Source organism: Branchiostoma belcheri, unplaced genomic scaffold, assembly GCF_001625305.1.
Source record: "Branchiostoma belcheri isolate BF01 breed outbred unplaced genomic scaffold, Haploidv18h27 scaffold42, whole genome shotgun sequence".
In the NCBI taxonomy this organism is placed as follows: Eukaryota; Metazoa; Chordata; class Leptocardii; order Amphioxiformes; family Branchiostomatidae; genus Branchiostoma; species Branchiostoma belcheri.
Genome location: NW_017804043.1, coordinates 1,061,493 through 1,074,459, shown reverse-complemented (window position 1 = coordinate 1,074,459; position 12,967 = coordinate 1,061,493). Strand labels below are relative to the sequence as shown.

Genomic DNA, 12,967 nt, shown 5'->3' with positions numbered 1-12,967 from the left:
TGTGAATGTTACGTAGCCTAGGATTATATCCTTAACGTAACACGGGGTAATTTCACGCCAGGGCCCAATTACTTAACCCGCACCAGAGACCAGTGCCTCTGGGCATCCAGTCTACCTCTCTCACACACACACACACAATTTTTAACACAGCTGAACAGAAGCTGGCTCTTATCGAACTAAATGTTCCATTCTAACAAAACGCTGAGGCAGTATTAGTCGTAGATAGAAAAATGGACAACATATATATGAGCATATGTTATTTTCTGTGGGGCAATTTAAGGGAACTTCATACAAGCCACCTGTAAGCCTTCCGTCACACCAATGGGGGAGGGGGGCTACAGGCGATATAGGTTCCCAGGCAAAGGTCACCATTTCCCGCAGGCGCAGGTGTCCAGTCTGAGACCCATTTGATTGAGTGCAGCCAAACCAACTGAAAACAGCCTTTTTCTTGGTATGTGTGGATTAATGCTGGCATTTTCCAGCTGGAGAGTTATTTCTATTTCCATTAAATTGAAAAAAATGGCTTTCAGTGTTGTTTTGGCTGGTTGGTAGAGTTCTAAAACCAATCTTCGGTGGCTAATGGACACTCCTCTGGCCAATGGATACTGTCTTGCCACCGAAAGATCTGCTTGGAGATCATGTTGCACGTTGACAGCTCAGTTCTCAGATGCTTTCTATATATTCCAAAAGGGGCTGGAATTAGTGGGCTGTCCCCTGACATCCCCTTGCCCCACAGAGTCTTTTTGGAGATTAAACATTGCTTTATTTGCCGACCTTGATAACATTTGGGAGACCAAAGAGATTTATAGGTGTCCTTCTTAATCACTAGATGGTCTCTGAGCCTGCCATAACCTCTAGCTTGTGAATCTGTTCATCTTTCCCCAAATAGTTGGCCGCTGTACAGCTGTAGTTCCCGGCATCCTCAGCGACAGCCGACCTGATGACGAGAGTTCCGTCCTGGTCTACGTCATATCCGGGATACTCCGCGACGTCATGGGAGAGGGTTCGTCCCCTTGGAGTCGTCCAAAAGAGCCTGGCTGTGGGGCAGCTGCGCACATCACACCTGGCAAACAAATGAGGCAAGATTGAGATGAATATGCCCACAAAATAAAACAAAGCAACAATAACCAATAATCCTCATATTTACCTTCGCCAAGAATTGACGAAGGTTATGTTTTGCTGGCCGTGTGTCTGTCTGTGTGTCAACAGCATAACTCGAGAAAGCTTAGATGGATTATCTTGATATTTGGTAGGTGGGTAGGTCTTGATGAGACCTGGAAATGATTAGATTTTTGGATTTAAAATGCTGCATTTGACAAATATTTAGTAAAAAAAATTGTAATGAAAAAAGTTATGAATTTGAAATACAACAAGAGCAACATGTTCTTAAGATTACTATACAGAAAATTAAATTCATTTCTTCAATGCATTACTTCAGTTTGGCTGGTTGCCCGACGGCAGTCTTGTTGTCGCTTCCCGATGTGTCGACAGAGGGCGCTGCTTGATGCTCACAGTCACAGGTGAGGTTCGCCAGAGGGATGTCTCCAAGATTTTGACCTTTGTACTTTTCTGGGCCAGAGCAGTGAATATTGGTGATAACCGACTGGCCGGGAACGTTGACCGACTGTGAAAATGGTTTCATCTGACAGTCACAGTACCAAGGATTGCCCTGGTCCGCGTAGAGGTAGAACGGAAAGGCGCGGTCATATTTTAAGAGATCCCCCGGCAGCCATGTTAGATTGTTGTTGGTCACGTCGATCGAATGCACGCCTTTTAGACCGTGGAACGCAGCCGGGTCAATGACTGACAACTTTGCGTTACTTAAGCGTAAGCTGGCAAGCGTTGTGGAGTTTCCAAACGACCAATCAGAGACGTGTACCACTGGATTACCTGAGAGGTCAAGTTGGGTCAAGTTTGTGAAGGGACGAAGAGCTTTCTCAGGCACTTTGACTAACATGTTACCGGCAAGTTGAAGATTAGACACGTTCGACACTGAAATAAAGTCGTTTTCTTCAAGAGTCGCTATGTTGTTATGGTTAAGGCTGAGAATTTGAATCTGTTTTACTGCAGATAGTGCCTGAGAGGGTACTTTGCTAAGCTCGTTGTTTTCTACCCTGAGTTCCACCAAACTGTGTAACCCGGACAGCGCGTCAGGTGCAAGTCCGCCATCTTGGATTGCGGACACGTTCGAAATGTCCAGCTTCAGAAGGGAGCTCAGAGATGCGAATTGCCCATTGGGTAGGCTCTGTATGGGGTTATTGGATATATCCAGAATCCTGGCATGTTTGATCACGTCCAGTCCTTCAGGGATGGACTGTAGTCGGTTGCTACTCACAGAGATTTCTGTCAGTAGAGGCATACCGTCAAACGACAGCTTGGTCAGACGATTGTTGTTTAAGTTCAGGGTTCCCAAAGATCGAAGATTCACCAATGCACCGCCCGTGTCTTCAAGTTCATTGTTGCTTAAATCGAGTGAATTTAACATAGCTAGGTCCTTAAAGTCATCCTCATCGAGGGAAACGATCGCATTGTCGTTAAGGGTGAGTGTCAGCAGATTTGTAAGCCCGAGAAAAGCACTGCGAACAGATGTTAGCATATTATGGTCTAGCATAAGGAAAAGCATCTCTGTCTGTGTTTCGAATGCGCGGGGCTCAATGTATTTTACCTGACTGTTACTCAGGTTTAGTCTTTGGATATTAGAGCTTCCAGTAAATACGTGGGCGCCAATATTGTCAATTTGATTCTTGCTTAAATCCATGATCATAAGATTCTTCAGGTTGGAAAATGAGGAAGGTTGCAGTTTTGTCACCCCGGCATTTTTTAAGTATACCTCTCTTAAATTCTTGTTTTGTGCAAAGAAATCGGAGGGTATAATTCCTAGGTTGTTATCTTTAGCAATCAATGTGGTCAGATTGTGAATGTCGTTACAAATGGAAGGGTCAACTTTGGTTAGAGACAATCCTGGGTTGCTTGACAATGAGAGAAGTAACAAGCTGATGAGACCCTTAAAAGCACCGGGTTCTATGGTCGCCAGCTGATTCCCGTCCAGAAGCAATCCTGTGGAATGGGACACAAGGCATTTGTCACGGATAAGGTCTAAAGACTTTATAATAAAATAAACAGCAAATTAAGTGGTTTGAACACCTGGTAAGGATGCCGCCACAGAGTGTGCCACAAAGGGCATATAACAGCAGACAATCCGGACCCAAGGCCAGGGGGCGACCAAGGAAGAAGTGGATAGATGCTGAACATCCCTGAACAGGCATTGCCCTACGTTAACAACAGCCTCCAGACTCGCCAACTGTGCCTCCCCACGACACCCCAGATGGTAGAAGTGGACGGATTTAATAAAGTAAAGTAAGTAAGTAAAGTCTAAAGACTTTCAATGACTTGAGATGTAAGTTTCGATTGATGGTTGCTGTGTACTTTTTTTTTAAATCAGGAAAAAATGGACATAAAGGTACCCATTTAGTAGTAGTACGTTTAATGCTCCGAAAATTCAAATCTACCCAGACGTTTTTTTGGATTGCATGCATAATAGAATACCAACACCATTTAGTAATGCTCAGCTAATCAACCCAATTTAAGATTCAGATGATGTTCTTATGTTTATAATAATGACATCAGTAAACGGTCGTTTCGACATACAGAAACAGATAGAAAGTGAGGAAGAAGGAGAGATGTAAGACAATAATATCTTACCTGTAAGGTTGGGTAGCTCGCTGAAGGCTCCCTCCGGTATGACTGAGATGTTTGTTTCCTCAACAGCTAGGTACAATGTATCCGCTGGAACGTTCTTTGGGATATCCTGCCGAAGAATATGTAGACAAGATAGAATGTAACATTTGCAAAGAAAATGCATAGTGTTTACCCTCATTTCGTCTAGTCGATCTGACAAAGTACTGCGCTGTTTATTCTTACACAAACACATTGCAGTCCAATTCATGGTGACCAGCCTCTTGCTGCATACATTATGTAACCGGTAACCCAACACCACAGTGTCTGCTACAGCATCCGTTACCATGGTGACAGCCGTCTGGTCGTAGTTATTGACCTTATTTGTTTGGAACGGAAGAAGAAACAGAGCAACACAATTCCTTCTGCCAAGGTGAACATAATAGTTACAGTTCTTCAATATTTTTTTAAATTGAAATATATAGTGACAAGACGCGGTGGCGACACACTCAAGTTACACTTATCTTCCTGTTGCCACCAGACAATACATAATACATACAAGGAAAGCACGAATTAACATATAGAAATTGAATACAATAATTAATCGATGAACAAGTGAAACAGATATATATTAATGATGACAGGATTGATCAGGTTGTTACAAAAAACGATTTGATTCTAACAATTTTTTTCAAGGAAGAAGACAGAGGCTTCTCTAGCAGGTAAAAGTGAACTTGTACCGTTATATTTCCAGTGCAGATGACGCCATGTGGACCCAACTCTCCACAGTAACAGCTTCTTGGGCACGGGGACCGGCCGGAGACCGCCCGGAGACCTACCGGGGACTGCCGAGAGATCGCCAGGAGACCTACCGGGGACTGCCGAGAGATCCCGCACAGGATGCACAGCACAAGAATGGCGCGAGCCTCCATCACTTGGACGAAACGTAAGCCCTAATGCTGTTAACTTGAGGAAACAGTAAGCATTAATTGTGTTAACTTGAGCAAGTTTAGCATTAATACTGTTAATTTGGACAAACAGTAAGCATTAATACTGATAACTTAGGCTAATAGTAAGCATTAATGCTATTAACTTGGCTTGGGCAAATAGTAAGCGTCAATGATGAAGTCAAAGTCACCCTACGTTAAGGTTAAATGCTAACATATCAAGAGAAGTCCAATGGTATTTATGTTCGCGCGAATGCATTTTACTTGTTTTTGATCTGGCATGATACGTAAATCTTGGAGGACAATAATTTAAAGTTATTCATATAGTCACTATGATAGAAGCAATACGGACGTCAAATTAATAAGTCAACACTTCAAGGATTTCTAACAGTTCGCAGATTTTGTCTAGAGTCTAACGAATATGTATCCCTAACATAACAAATCATACAGGAATTGTCTAAGTGCTGACATGTGACTTGTTTACGTTCCTGTGGCGATATACGCTTGTCTCACTATCTCAAAAACGCTTGCATCGACATTTAATTGAGTTTTACTTCAGTGAATCGGCAACTAGCAGTTATAAAGCATAAGTTAAAGCGTCATACCTTATTATTTATGTGCCATGAAACAGGAGAAAGGCAGCCTGCTGTTTCAGACTTTGGTCTGCAGGCAATCGGCAAACGGCAAAAACCCTTAAGGCCTTTGTTTACAACAGGGGCTAGATGGCCTGGTCAATACGACAGAGTCCAACGTACGCTGCCTCTGTAGAATAATATACAACACCGTACGTTACCCTAGCAGCTTTTTGTAGGAATTTAGACTACAATGGTTGTATTATGTTAATGTAAAATATTCTTGACTGCATGGTCTTTTAATTAGCTGTTTTTTAAGTCTCGCTGATTTCTAGTTTGTGAATCTGTTCTAATCTCCAAGCAGATCCCTCTCGGTGGCAAAAAACAGTATCAAATTGGCCAGGCAGTATCCATTAGCCAGAGAAGGTCCGCGGCCACCGACGGGGCGGGGGGTGGTTGTGTCAGGGCAAAAAAAGGCCATATATAAAATGTAACGATCATTCCCCCACAACCTCTGCTAAGAGAGTAAATCTGTTCAGCCTTCCCGAGGTAGTTGGCTGCAGTGCAAGTGTAGCTCCCGGGATCCTCAGCGACAGCCGATCCGATGAGGATAGTTCCGTCGTGGTCTACGTACGAAGGTTTTGGTGTTATTCTTCCGCAAATGACATAGCCCGCGGCGATGGAGAAAATCACAGTATCCCAAACCTGGTGGCTTAATTATAGGCCTAATCAATCAAGTAATTTGAAAACCACTCTCGAAAACAGATGCTGTCTTGATGGTTTGATCATAGACTGAAGCTTGGAACAGACTTTCTGGTAGCACAGTTCATGATGAAAGCTAGGACTGATAGTGCGGCTGTCAACGTCTGAAACACAACTTCTGTCTCCAATGGAGTCGAAGCTTTAGGTTTCATTATTCTTCCGCAAATGACACAGCCTGCGACGATGGAGAAAATGACAAAGCATTTTGGTGAAGCATCTCTTCTTGGAAAGCCTGATGTCGGGCCCATCCAGTTGCCATGCGCGCACATTTGCATAGTATTGATAAATCCTTGTGAAAAGTTTGTTGCACTCTAGCTCACTGGAGAGATAATTTTTCACTGCAATTTTTCTTGTGACAAAGGGAAGACAGGCCGTCGAGCCTGAAATAAACCATAAACGTAGGGTTGTGTGGCGCAGCGGTAGCGCGTTCGGCCTAGAGGTCCAGGATTCGATCCCCACCCATGTCACCGATCTTGTGCCCTTGGGAAAGACACTTTACACGAATTTCCTCACTTAACTCAGGTGTAAATGAGTACCTAGCTTCGGTTAGGGACGTCCCTCGGATAGGACGTAAACTGGAGGTCCCGTGTTTGAGGAGAGCCACACCTCGAGCACGTTAAAGATCCCACCACACCTTTCGAAAAAGAGTAGGGGCATGCCCTGGTGTGCGATGGTCCAAATTCTACAGCCCAAATACTACAGTGTAGCAGAATCATCAGCAAATTGATGTTGGCTATCTTAACCCCAAAGACAAGACAAGACGTAAACAAACATATAAAGATGCCAAAATGTCCGAGCTTAGAATCCAGGGTGTCTGTTCAATATCCCCATCTTACAGTTCAGATTTTATCTAAATTCTCCTTTTCAATTTCTCATAATCTTTTCTGCGAAGGTAAACATGAGAATTGTATCTAAAGGTGAAAGGTGAGATGGGTGTTAATGCTTTAATCAGACACCTATTTTGTTCCTCGCCGCGTGGCATGTGGTCGAACCACTTCGCTGTATCCGTCCATCATCCGCACCGACTCGGATGAGTACGGGTGTGTTACATTTTCCTCCGGATAATTTGATCTCCTTGGGGAGGTCTTCTGACCAGTTCACCGAGCAGACAACGGTTTGTAAACGTTCTTTATACAATCGTATCTATAACACACTTGAGAAAATGAAAATACGCATTTTGTAAGTTTTTTTTCTACAATTTTCTCGCATTAACAAAGACCTTTCCTTCGCCTCAGACACTATAAAAAACGGTTTTGAAAAGATAAGATTTCGCTTCTCGATGCGTGGAATGCGGTTGAACAACGCATATACTATGACGTAGTAGTCTACGTATGCAGTCTCCATGGAAACAGTCGTCCAATTGTTTTTTTGCCCCAGTTTCTCAGTTCCCGCGTTGACTCGTACATAGTACGGGTGTGGCGCTTTTTACTCCGGACTTTTTCGGTTCTTCGAGGCGGTTTTCTGACCAGTTCAACCAACAACGGTACGATATTTTTTTCATACAATCTTATCTTAAGTACACGACCTGTAAGTTTTTTTTTAAATTTATTTATTTTTGTTCCAACATGTAATCACCAGACGTGGTGACGGCGCACTCAAGTTTTTTCAACTTATATTAATGCCGCCTCCAACACAGGGGACAAATACATGACAGAACAATACTCATTTTCACCTGAGCGAAGTGAGGAAAGTCGTGTAAAGTGCCTTTCCCAAGGCCACAAGATCGGTGACATGTCAGGACTCGAACCCAGGACCTCTTAGTTCCGAGTCGCGCACTCTGCCGCCACCGGACCCCACTTTCTTTTATTTATTTTTAATTCTACTACCCTAGCAGAAATGAGAATCTTCGTGCAATGATGTTATTGCAAGAATAGTTAGTGTTTGTCAGGGATGTCTATTAGTAACGTCAAATCTCACAATTCAGCCGGGTACTTCAAAACTGCAACGTTCAAAAACGGTGTTTCGAGGCCTTTTTATGAATATCTTACACATTGCAATGACGCACTCTTTAAGCAGCTGTACCTTTTTAAATTTTCCAACATCTAATCAGAAGACGTGGTGACATCTCAAAGTGAGGAAAGTCGTGTAAAGTGCCTTTAATTTTCCAAGGTTACAAGATCGGTGGCATGCGTGTCAGGACTCGAACCCGGGACCTCTTGATTTCCCCCTAGGCCTGTATCACCGGGACAACACCTTTTGAACAGATGCCCGTATTTCAAACCACATTCATGTCATTGTAATGACTGAATTTCCAAAGTAGTATCATCGAAATGATGAACTAATTGTGCTGTTTGGGTTTGTCAATATGGTGTTTTGTACGAATCCGATCTCTGCTCCGCTTTCCTATTACGACAATATCCCAAACCTGGTGGCTTAATTATAGGCCTAATCAATCAAGTCATTTGAAAACCGCTCTCGAAAACAGATGCTGTTTGATGGTTTGATCATAGACTGAAGCTTGGAACAGAGTTTCTGGTTGCACAGATCATGATGAAAGCTAGGTCAAAATTACTGATAGTGCGTCTGTCAACGTCTGAAACACATCTTCTGTCACCCTAGAGTCGAAGCTATTGGTTTCATTCTTCTTTCGCAAATGACATAGCCTGCGGCGATGGAGAAAATGACAAAGTATTTTGGTGAAGAATCTCTTCTTGGAAAGCCTGATGTCGGACCCATCCAGTTGCCATGCGCGCACATTTGCATAGTATCGATAAATCCTTGTGAAAAGTTTGTTGCAATCTAGCTCAATGGAGAGCTAATTTTTCACTGCAATGTTTCTTTTGACAAGGGGAAGACATGTCCTGTAAAAACCTACTGTACGGCCTTACGTATAACGTCTTGTAAAGCAAATCCTCCCATTCCAGCTTTTGCTAAGGTTGTTCCAGAATTAGAGTAATAGAGAGAGAGAGCCTTAGCAGTCGCTACTATATTGTTGCATCTTTATAACATATGTGTGTCTCGTTGCCCCTTTTGTTTACTGTCCGTTGCCGTTTTTGTTTACTGTCGTTTGGCACTTTATCTGGGACAATTAATCATCATCATGCCTCTGGATAATGCGGTGAGGTACGATTGATAAAGTTACTCCAGGTGCCCCTGTCCCTCATGGCCGACACTAGAGCAGTCCCTGCGAGACCAATGTCTTTCTCTCTCATTGACTAGTGTAGTATGTGATCGTTCCACTCTACTTCTTCCAGCGGGAAACCACTGGATTTTAGTCTACCAGCTGGTTGATTACTACGAACAACATGCCCTGCCAGGGCGAGCCTGCGTCGTCGGACTACAGACGAAATGGGCGGGGGAGAGCCATAGACAATTAACGCCCCCTTTTCTATCAATCAAAATCGTTCCACTCCAGTTTTCTGATAATTGCGCCATTCTCACGATTCTGGAATGTCCACATGATTTCACATTTTGAGGAAAAAAATTGACGATAACGCTTTTCCAATTTTTCCTGCCATTATGCTACATTTTGCTAAACGTTAAAAAAGACATAAATGTCACATTTATACACCTGTTTGTAACACCTGATGGCCCATCAATGCGTCATGCGGACTAGTTCGCCCCCGGCAGTTTGAGATTGTCTAACACTTGTGTGGCGTCATGTGGCGTGATGGTAGGCCATTAGGTCTGGAACTCATGGGTCCTGGGTTCGATTCCACCTACATGCCCCGGCGTTTTAACCCTGGGAAAGGCACTCAACACGACTTTCCTCACTTAACCTCAGGTGAAAATGAGTACCTAGCTTCGGATAGGATAGGACGTAAAATGGAGGTCCCGTGTTTGGGGGAGCTAAACCTTAGCACGTTAAAGAAACCACCTGGAACATTTCAAAAAAGAGTAGGGGCATGTTCCGGTGTGCGATGCTCCAAATTCTACATCCCAATTCTACAATTTAGCAGAATCATCAGCAAGTTGATGTTGTCTACCTTAACCCACAAAGACAAAACAAGACAACACACTCGTCAGGCTACATTTTGCAGTGCCAGTGAATGTTTGTTTACTATAGGACAGCAGAGACATAGACACCTTTGATGCTACATGGCGCAAACAATGTCATTCTTTCATATCCCGTCTGTTCAACTCCTCAAATAACATCATCCAATCTGCTATTTTAAGAACATTATCAGAAGTTGTTAGTCGCACTAATGATGCAAGTATGGTGGGGTCGTGTGGCATAGCGACAGAGTGCGCGATTCGGAACCTAGAGATCCCGGGTTCGACTCCTGACATGCCACCGATCTTGTGCCCTTGGGAAAGGCACTTTGCACGACTTTCCTCACTTCGCTCAGGTTAAAATGAGTATTGTACCCTGTGTTGGTGGCGGATTTGATATAAGTTGAAAAAAACTTCAGTGTGCCGTCACCACGTCTTGTGATTATATGTTGGAATATAAAAAAACAATAATGGAATTAGTGACTGTCATATTCAAGACCTCAAAATGAACCAGGACCTTTTACTCTTTTGCAGAACACCTATCTCGGGTCTTCCCTAGGCTCCAATCACAGTCAACCTCATCGTGAACAGCGAGTCGATAAGACGCGACAAGGGACGACAAGTCGACACGACAAGACGCGACAAGATGTGGCGACTTGTTCTGACCGCGTTTCTGCTGGGTTCTCTGGCGGCGACTTCGGCTCAGGTAGGTTCACTCTCTGTTGTCCTTAACACAAAGGTTGGACTACCCATGGTAGTAGATATCATATCAGTAAAGTCGGGTACATGTAATATTTACTGTTAAAGCAGCACCTGACTTTACAATGGCATTGAGTGTTTATTTACCACCATTGTAATATACGGTACTGACTTTACATATTACCCGCATTTAGTACCATTGGTAAATCCAACATTTTGTCCAGTGCTTATGGCCTAGTTAATACTTGTTCTTTTTTTTCTTTTTAACAATTTGTGATGTCAAAGTATAAAAGTATGAATCGCATCAGAAGGTTGTGGTAGGACAACAAAGTATTTCACCGAGGTGTTTTAACGCTTGAAAGTACTTAAAATCCAGTAAGCTAGTAGGTCGGTAAATAGACATTGTTCCTTGGTCACTTATTTCCCATTCAGATATAAAAAAAGGTTATTTAAGTGGGCAAAGACACCAGGAACGTCACATCTAAGGCGTTCGGCTGTGTCCCCCATCCTTCTGGTCCTCAAGTTGAAAATGTATGGCGTGCACTCCAACTTGCTTGCTTGGTTCGATAGTTACTTGTCTGGTCGCAGACAACAAGTCAAGGAACATTCAGAAAGTTATTGAAGTGGGCAAAGGCATCAGGAACATCACATTTTTGTTCCATATGACTGTCTATATACATTGGGATACAGTATTACTTTAACTTGTTAATGTAGATTGGCGACTAAGATATTGCTTTTAGAAATTGGTATTCTAACACTTAAAAAAAATTGGGCACCTTTAACATAAGTAAAAGTAAACGCCGGACATCGCATTTTTGTTCCATATGAATGTCGATATACATTGGGATACAGTTATTAGTAACTAAGATATTGTCCGTTAAAAATTGGTTTTCAAGCACTTAAAACAAAATTTGGCACATTTAACATAAATAAATTGAAAGTTTATTGCAAACACTTGCCCGAGGGCTAACTGCAGTTACAAACAACATAAGGAAGAAAATACAGTGTGGTATGTGAGACTATATCTACGTCTAGCATTATACTATATTCTACAACATACATGGTACTAGTTTTTACTGGGTTTGACTTCTTCTTTTTAGGCAGTGGAAGACGAATTTACCCACTCCTTCTATAATATGTGGGTTCTTTGATTTTAGTAGTAAAATTGTTTACGTAATCGATCTCTATCGCTTTCCAGATAAGCCCAGTGAGCAATGCTGCCTTCTACCCGTACGGACCCGGTACTGGAGACATTCTGGACCCGACCGCTGACGACAGCACATCGGGAGCTCAGGCCCTCAGCACCGCTTTCCCGTTCTTTGGAAGTTCCTTCAATGCACTTTACGTAAGTGTGCCGTACCATGTGGGAAGGGTGATATGCCCAAACCACAGCCATGAGTTCATTTTGACATATGCCTGATTGTTTTTCACGACGCCTCAGGGGCGAGCCTAATTGTATGGCATTGTGTGCAGTCTGCAAGAATTGTACTCTAGGAATTTTACGGAAATGTTTCCACAGATATGAATTTGTTTAAGCATGATAACTCAAGAATCTTTGGATGATTTGTCATACAACTTTGTTTATGGGTAGGGCCTGATGATATCTCAAAACGATTAGACCTTTGCCCCCCTAGCGGCTTTCTATGTTGCTGCAGCGGAACTTATAGGTTTCGTATAACGTGATCTGAAGTCACGGATCTTGGATGGTAGATAGCTTTTGTGATAAGGAAAAAAATGACATGTTTGGGCCCCCTAGCAGCTTGTTCTAAAACTGTTTTCGTTTTTAATAATGCATCGACTTTCAACATCAGATGTTATCCCTGAAACAACTTTCAATCAATCTATAAAGTAAATGTTTTTCTTTTGTGTTCTCGGTGTTTCCCCAGGTCAATACCAACGGTGACATCTCCTTTGGAAGCGCGGTAACAAGTTACACACCCACTCCGTTTCCAGTGACTGGCAACAGGGTCATCGCCGTTTTCTTCACCGACATCAAGACAAGCTACTCACCCCGGGGTGGATACATTTACCATCGAGAAACAACTGACGCTGGTGTACTGGCCAGGGCAACCAGCGACATCCAGACAGCCTTCCCCACCGACCATGGAAGCTTCGTGGCGACCTGGGTCTACATCGCGACCTGGCACGAAGTTGGGCTGTATGGCGCAAGCGAAAACGGTTATAATCTTGTAAGTTCTTTTTTTACCTTCGCCAAGAAGGTTATGTTTTCAGTAGCGTTTGTCTGTGTGTGTGTGTGTTTGTGTGTGTGTGGTTTAGCAAGATAACTCAAGAAGCAGTGGATGGATTGGAATGAAACTTGGTAGGTGGGTAGGTCTTCATGAGACCTAGAAATGATTAGTCACAAATCTGGTCAACTGG

General features: G+C 43.0%; 2 protein-coding genes across 3 annotated transcripts in view; one reads left to right on the top strand and one right to left on the bottom strand.

Moving 5' to 3' along the window:
- Nucleotides 1-657: 657 nt before the first annotated feature.
- On the bottom strand, nucleotides 658-3,081 carry LOC109478099 (insulin-like growth factor-binding protein complex acid labile subunit). The gene is made up of 2 exons (XM_019779584.1): nucleotides 1,434-3,081; nucleotides 658-1,063 (listed from the first exon to the last, which is right to left on the bottom strand). Exons 1-2 carry the CDS (start codon nucleotides 2,762-2,764, stop codon nucleotides 826-828), a joined length of 1,569 nt encoding a protein of 522 aa, XP_019635143.1. The 5' UTR covers nucleotides 2,765-3,081; the 3' UTR covers nucleotides 658-825.
- Nucleotides 3,082-6,976: 3,895 nt separating this feature from the next.
- Nucleotides 6,977-12,967, top strand: part of LOC109478103 (sushi, nidogen and EGF-like domain-containing protein 1) — a 14,420-nt gene continuing 8,429 nt past the window's right edge. Inside the window, exons 1-4 of one of the 2 annotated variants that reach the window (XM_019779591.1) lie at nucleotides 6,977-7,070; nucleotides 10,424-10,595; nucleotides 11,787-11,933; nucleotides 12,475-12,777. In XM_019779591.1, coding sequence (XP_019635150.1) covers nucleotides 10,536-10,595; nucleotides 11,787-11,933; nucleotides 12,475-12,777 — 510 coding nt within the window. In that variant the 5' untranslated portion in view covers nucleotides 6,977-7,070; nucleotides 10,424-10,535. Of the gene's footprint in view, nucleotides 7,071-7,327; nucleotides 7,440-10,423; nucleotides 10,596-11,786; nucleotides 11,934-12,474; nucleotides 12,778-12,967 lie in introns of those variants that run through there. The other variant, XM_019779590.1, reaches the window with a different exon arrangement.

Excerpts from the sequence above, each read along its gene's own strand:
- LOC109478099 (XM_019779584.1), bottom strand. The coding sequence starts at position 2,764 with ATGATCATGGATTTAAGCAAGAATCAAATTGACAATATTGGCGCCCAC. Across the intron at positions 1,064-1,433 it reads GGGCAACCAGCCAAACTGAA|GTGTGATGTGCGCAGCTGCC; the intron begins GTAATGCATTGA and ends TTTGTTTGCCAG.